The 7561-nt window shown below is 33.5% G+C and overlaps 1 protein-coding gene and 1 long non-coding RNA gene across 2 annotated transcripts; both read left to right on the top strand.

Annotated features, from left to right (window-relative positions):
* The first annotated feature begins 238 nt into the window (after window positions 1-238).
* On the top strand, window positions 239-1391 carry LOC108473081 (uncharacterized). The gene is made up of 3 exons (XR_001869646.2): window positions 239-343; window positions 443-527; window positions 1356-1391. It is a non-coding gene; the product is annotated as an uncharacterized LOC108473081 (long non-coding RNA).
* A 3783-nt stretch (window positions 1392-5174) lies between these two features.
* Window positions 5175-7109, top strand: LOC108471979 (probable E3 ubiquitin-protein ligase HIP1). The gene is made up of 4 exons (XM_053022382.1): window positions 5175-6006; window positions 6092-6142; window positions 6500-6643; window positions 6751-7109. Exons 1-4 carry the CDS (start codon window positions 5224-5226, stop codon window positions 6880-6882), a joined length of 1110 nt encoding a protein of 369 aa, XP_052878342.1. The 5' UTR covers window positions 5175-5223; the 3' UTR covers window positions 6883-7109.
* Window positions 7110-7561: the final 452 nt, after the last annotated feature.

Here is a 7561-nt window from a genome sequence, read left to right as displayed (position 1 = left end):
ATATGATAGTTTTATGGATAAGGAAAGTGCCTGCTTGGGTGGTCAAGTTACATTGTTTCTTTACCTTCTTTTTTTGGGGGTTGTCTGCTTTAGTTTATTTTGTTTTGAGAGACTCCAGGCCTTGTTTTAATTTTAATAATAATCCAGCCATTCTTTTTTTCAAAAAAAATATACATATATATGATAGTTTTTTCTATTGAACCTATTCTATATGTTATGCAGAGGCCAAAAGCATGGACTTTACAAGCTGTTCAAGTGTATTTTCAATCAGTAATTGCAACCAAAGATTTTAACTACTTTATTTACTACCTTACATTTGTCACTTCACATCTTTGCCTTAAATGTAAGCATTCTTCTGCTCATAAACACTTTTTACATTTTTGCTCCTGAATTCTCTTTATTATTATGTAGTATGATGAATTGATATGGACCTTCACTGCAGTTGCTTTGATTCCCATTTTATGTCGATCACTCGAACGCATTGCAAAGTTCTTAAGGCATAATTTTAGTCGTTCTACCTTGTACAGGTAGACCTTTATTCAGATAAACTATCTTCTGTTTTACAGTGTTCTAGTTTAGTTTTTTTTTAATTAATCTTGTGATCAGACATTAATGTTTACTACAAGAAATTCAGTTAAATTTGCTGGGTGATACTTCTTACTTTTCATGTATTTACCTTTTTGTTTATTAGTGATTCTTTGGATGGCAATGGCATGATAGGTGAGTTCAAGACCTAGTTTGGTTATTACCTAAAACTAGTATTGGAGAACATGACTTATCGCTTAGATACTTATTGATCCTTTGGTCTTTGCTTATATATTAATGAATGTGTTCGCTTGTGTCAGTATGATTTTTATGCATCTTATTATTCAGAATTAATTTTTTGACTGTAAAAGAAAAAGAGTTGAAATACGAGTTATTAGTTCTCTCTTTTTCCATTTTTAGTTTTAAATGATTTTGAATATAAAGTTTCTTGAACTTGTTTATATTATTTTCTTTGCATATAAAGATTGGTATTTGATGTTTCTTCTTGGATTGATCTTCAGATATGTCCTTTCCCTTCCTAGTGCTTCTGTCCCCATTTTTCTCTCTTGCATTGTTTGTATCAATGATATGTTCAACTTCATATAGATCATGGAGCTGTTACTTCATTGATGCAAACAATGCTTTTAGTAATTTTATGGGGAAAAAAATTAAATACGAAATAGTTTTGTATAGAAAAATCTTTCTCAACATCGAATGCATTTCAAACGGTCTAAACCCTTTGTGCTTTGCTTTTATCCATTTTATTACATGAATTAAAATTCTTAGCTTTTTGTTATGGGTATCTAATAGGCAAAATGATTTGCATGCAGATATTTACAGATGCGAGACAGTATGTCATCCACTTTGGAAAGGCTGATCCCTTCTTAAAGACTGGTCCCGCTAGCATGGTAATTTATGCATTAGAGATTGAAAGTTTCTAAGTCTTCTTTTGTTCACAAATTTATTGGTTTTGTTGCAGATCCAAGAGTTGGATGTAAGCCGTTCATCGACTCTATCGAGCGAGCAATTGTCGTTGCTTTGCTATTTCATTGGATAATGATTACTTCTCTAGGCATGGTGGCTAGTAAGAATCATTGTCAATAAATTGATCTTAGTATAACATTTTTTCCCTAGGCCATCACATGATTCGGTCACTTTTTGCTTCTATCTACTTGTCTTTTTCAAATGAAATCTAAGTTTTGCATGATATGTCTAGGCTGACATGTGTTGTGTGAGAGTCGTTCTCTGACATAATTAAACTAAGACCTTTTTTCTTGGGTTCAAGAGAGAGCGTTAAGTTCAAACATAAGATCTCTAACCAAATATCCCACCTTAAGTATTGGAATTATGCCCCAAGACATTCGGAACTCTAGGCTTGAGATGCAACTACTGCAGTTAACATAGGAATGCAGTCATGCACTACATATTAAGAAATTTATGTTGCATTTCCAATAGTGACTACATTCAAAGGAAACGCTCCACTTGGATTATATTTTAGCTGTGTGGATGAGGATAAAGCAATAGAAAGTTAAAGATTTTGAGTACTAATTATGGCTATATTATGCATCATGTGTACCAGGGAATCCTTTTGTTGCAATGGGGAGTAGATTGATTCCTTTGTTTCTCTTTTTCAAAGAGACCAACAGTTTGGTGTTGCAACGATCAAAGTTTTCGTTCCATGGAAATAATGTATATATGTTATCATTGCTACTATCATATACATATCAAAAACTACACCCAGCTTTGTAATAGTCTACTTACATATTTGCATATATTTAATAATAATCTCAAGTCAACTAATTATTCCATTTTTATTTAATTGTTTTGTTTTCAACATTTTATTTTTATTTGAGTTGAAAGAAAAAAATATGAATTGCACTTTTGACTTCAAGAGAGAATATTCATTAATGACTTAATCAATTTAAATAATCAATGTTGATATTTCACATGGAAATGGATATTTAAATCTTATATTTTACATGGTTATGATTTAAGTCCTTATTTCATTTAAGTAACTTCATTATAATATCTTATTTTATTGATATTTTTATATTTAATCTAATTTTATTATTTAGTTTAGTTTTAATTCTAAATTTTTATTTTTATTTTAATATTTAAGATAACTTTGAGTTTTAACTTTTGGATTATAATTGTGTTATTAATTTATTATTTTAGATTTTAAATTTAAATTCATTAATTTTTATATTTAGTTTTTAAGATAAAATTTTAAAATTTTAACTTAATTAATATTTTTATCCTTAAAAGTATATAGTTTAAAGCTCAAATTTCAAAATAAAACATAATATAATATTTATCATAGAAATAAATATTATTTAATTAAAAATATTTTTTTAAAGGCGATGATCTTTAGCGGCGTTTGTGGGAAAAGCGCCGCTAAAGGCCATGATCTTTAGCGGCTTTTTTTACATAAACGCCACAAAATGTTAGCGGCGCCGTTTTTAGCGGCGCCTGTAAAAGCGCCACAAATAGTTTTAGCGGCGCTTATAAACACCGCTATAGGCTAAAAAAAACGCCGCTAAAAACCTATTTTGCTTTCTTATGTTATAAATTTCTGCATAATGAAATTTTCGTCTGGTAATTGAGTTTGTGACTTCAAGGATTTTATATGTACCTGTAATTTTATAGCCTGCTTGCATATGTACCATACTCTAAGCTAACAAGATAGTTAAAATTTCAGTGAGTTTGCCACATAAACTTTGATAGTATTAATATTTCAATATTATATGTATTACCTTTGCTTTTATATGCTGCTATTCCTCTTGAAAATAGACAATCATGTTTATAAATGTAGAGTTTAGATTGACTGGTTGGTTGTTTAATCTGTGTTTTTAGGAATTCTGGCAAGAACTTTTGATTCTTGCAAACATTTTTTTTAAGGTTTAATTATAAAATTGGCCTCAAATAATACTATTTTTCTCACTTAAGTACCTAAGTTTTTTTTAATTAAAAGTGACTCTTGAACTATCAAATTTGCCTCATTTTACCTCAAAATTGAATGGAATCTAGTAAGAATGTGGCACATGGGACTTTTTTATTGACTGATATTGTGTTTGGGGGTAAAATGAGATGAATTAATAGTTTAAGTATCACTTTTGACCAAGAAAAAACGATAAGTACCTAAGTGAGAAAAATAATATAGTTGAATGGCCGATTTTGCATTTAAGCTTTTTTTATTTAGACTGTTATTAACGGTATAGTTTGAGGGAAGTACTTCATATCCATGTTTATTCCGCCATACTCATAGGTTTGTGTATAATTAATATTTTATGGAATAAAATTTTCATCATCAAAACTGAACCTAACGAAAACTATATCATCTTTTTTATGGAATTAGATAGGACGTCCAGACGACGTTGCGTGCATTATGATCATTGTTTCATAAAATAGAATAGTTTTTACCTGATTATGACCAATCATTTTTTTCTAGTTTTAGACCTGACGATATATCATGTAACCGTTTCATTTAAAAGAGCATGCAAATCCTGTTCATTTTAGTTCATAATGTAAACATATAAGTAATAATTAATATTGAGGTAAGTGACCAGAGTATCTATGCTAAAGCTGGAAACTGGTTAGGTTGAAGTAGGTTAAATTAAAATGCTGAAATGTTTTAAGAAGAAGAAGGAAAGAAAGAAAGAACTTAATGCACATGGGAGATCATTAAAGTTGATAAACTAGCATATAAATATGTGTTAATTACTATATACTATTTCACTTTGACATTCAGCAACTGACACCTATTGCCCCTACTGATATCATGCATATCTTACATTGTTATCTTGCACTTGGACTATGGTAAAATCAAGTAATTACTTATTATTAAGACAATTTTGCTGACATTTGTTGTCAGGTCTTGCGGGACAAAATGCAAGGTCAAGGCAGCGGCTCCAATTCTTTCCCTTCCGGAAACTTTTACTCCAATGGTCATCTTAGATCTGGTCATCGTAATATGGTTCCAGATGCTTTAGTTCATGACAGAGACGGACATACTTCCATGAGATGGATTGGTCAACCCAATTCTAGTCTTGATACCCAAAATCATGCTGGCTTTAGTCAATTCTTGGGTGATGACTCTGGGTTTTCTCCTCTAGGTGATCAACTTGGCATGAACCAAAGGTCTGAGCCAACCATTAACCCTTTTCTAGAAAATAATTGCGGTATTGCCGGTAATGGTCATATCAGTAGTGAAAATGGTTCGACCGGCTCATCGTTATTTCCAAGGCGAGAGGCTGGTTCTGGTCTTCTACAACAACAACGTAACTTAGACCTGAATGCTGTGGTACATGAAGGAAGAAGATTCGATGCAGGTCAGGGTAATGGACCATACTTATCATTAGACCTTTTTAGAGCTAGAATAAAAACAACGGCAGGAGATCATGATCGCATTCAGACCTTCGGCGGTTCTTCTTCTAACCCAGCCATGACTTACTCAGGAATAGCGAGATATATTCTAGAAGAAAATAGAATGAGAGATGGCCTTCCAGCCAATGGCCAAACAAGGCTTTTATGCAAAAGAAAGGCGCTTGAATATGCTACTGGTGGCAGTTCAAGCTCCGCACGGAAAGCTGCCAATTCTCACCAACCAGGGACTATATTGCCCAACATAATGTTAGAAACTACTTGAGTGCAGTTAATTCCTTCAATAGTGGTCATTCAAGACATGGGGCTGCTTTGCCGATGCCCTCTAACTTCTATCAAGTTCCAACAGAAGTTAGGCAAGCTAACAACTTTGGAAGAAATACTCGTTTGAGAAGGACTGCAAGTCAACCGGTTCCCACATCAGCAAACTTGCAGGCGTGGAACTCAAGCAATTCTAATGTACAACCTACAAGTCAATACCCCGTTACCCTTACAAGCTTAGCAACAGCGCCAGTTCTAGCAAATCCAGCCATGCAGCAGCAGACTGTGCAAGTCTCCAACTCGTTAAAAGCTCCGTTACCTTCTCGATATTGGAACGGGACAACCATGTCGAGGGTTGGTCCTTCCATCTCTCGTTATCAGACCTTATTGCGACAGGAAGACAACTTAAGAAACAATAGAAGGAATATGATGATTTCTTTGGCGAACATGCAAGCGAACCTCAACTTGGCCAATGAGAACTCAAACTTCATTGGAAACGTTGCCTCCCCTTCCAGGATCCAATCCGGCCCCGGCATGCATCTACCGTATTCATCCATAAGGTCCCCTCATCCAAATATGATTGAACAATACAGAAAAAGATTGCAACATATTTCCAATCCATCAGACCCCTGGAGGCAGGGGAATAACAATCCGATACATTCTGGTGCTTCCCTAGTTGTTCAAGGCATGAACGTTTCAGTGAGAGATGGCAATCCTAGGCGTGCTCAGCTTCCTCTGAGGTTGGGACCAAGAGCTGAGGGACAAGCTGGTCATAATTATAGGCTCTCATCGACAGAACAATCTCAAACTGCTGCTCAAAGAAGTAGGCCGATATCTGAGGTATGTTGTTCCATAAGCTAATATGTTTTGCAGAAGTGTATTGTCTTACTAGCTGCAACTAAACTACCTGCCTTTTCCATAACAGGTTCGCAATGCCTTGGGACATGTACGTAGGCATGGTGGCTTACGACCTGAGGTAAGACTAAAGTATTATTTATTTTATAAAGTTTTAGCAGAGTGGTTGTTTATAAATATTGTAATATATTTGTTTCTCTAGTTTCAATACAAAGGAAATTGCTGTTATATCAATTTTTATCTTCGGGTTTCCACAAACATGGCATGTATGTTAGGATGTAATGGTAATCGGATGTTCACGTTTTTTTTTTATGGCATACCTGAGGTGCCTGTTATTCTTGAGCAGATGCGCCTTGATGTTGATAATATGTCTAATGAGGTAACATGTAAATATCTTTAATCCAATGGATATTATTTCAAATTTTATAAAATGTTAGCAAACTGCTCGGGATGAAGCTTCTATTTGTTTATTTTCTAGGAACTACAAAATCTGGAGGAGCAAATTGGGAACTTTGGCACTGGGCTAAGCGAGGAAGCTATTCTGGGAAATCTGGGAAGGCAAAAATATCAGTCCATAAAAATGGGACCCCCAGCAGAAACTGAACCCTGCTGTATTTGTCAGGTATGTATGTGAATGTGATCCCTCATTTCTTGTTATTTCCATGAATAAGACATGTTTTGATTATTGAAAATAATTTCCATTTCTCTATGCTTGAAAACGATTTACAGGAGGATTATGCTAATGGGGAAGAGCTTGGTAAGCTGGACTGTGGTCATGACTTTCACTTCAGTTGCATTAAGCAATGGCTGGTGCAGAAGAATTCATGCCCCATATGCAAAAAGACAGCTTTGGCTATTTGAAATCAGGATCCTCATCCTCATGCCTCCTAATATTTGAATAAAAAAAGAAAAAAACCATAAGCTGTTGAATTTTTGGACCTGCCGGTCACCTAGTATTTTGATACACATTTTGTTATTTTACTTTTTCCTTCCATTTCGGAGATTTTCATGTTAGCAAACAATGAATCATTCTACTTAGGAAACTATGATCGGAGGTCCAGTGCATTCAAATTGGGACCTTTTTTTAACTGCTCATATTCCAAATTTCTAAAACTTTAGGGTTCTATGGTTTTCTTCTTCAGCTATTAAGAAGTGTTTTACCTTTGAATCTTTATCACTATCTAGAATGTTTTTATTATTCAATATTTAAATTGAAGTTGGAGATTGTATGATCTTATAACTAGCCTGTTCACAAATTAAAAGGAAAAATACATCAAAGTATTCTGGGGTGGGTTTGTTTCCTAAAAAATAATGTTTACATTTTTGTATGTTTTTTTCGTGAAAAATATATTGGTAACTAGAAAATGGCAGTGACTTGCTAGTCAAGGAGATTAAACTCTTCTTTAAAAGAAACAATTAACATCTTCTTTTGAAACGACCTTTATAACTAAATTAATTTTCAAATAAAATTAAGTCAAATATTATTATATTAAAACAATTTTTACTTTTTAATTTTTAAAATATTTAAAAATATTAGAAT

This window comes from Gossypium arboreum, chromosome 11 (assembly GCF_025698485.1).
Source record: "Gossypium arboreum isolate Shixiya-1 chromosome 11, ASM2569848v2, whole genome shotgun sequence".
Taxonomy (NCBI): Eukaryota; Viridiplantae; Streptophyta; class Magnoliopsida; order Malvales; family Malvaceae; genus Gossypium; species Gossypium arboreum.
The sequence above is the reverse complement of the archived record's forward strand: the minus strand, read 5'-3'. Positions and strand labels throughout refer to the sequence as shown.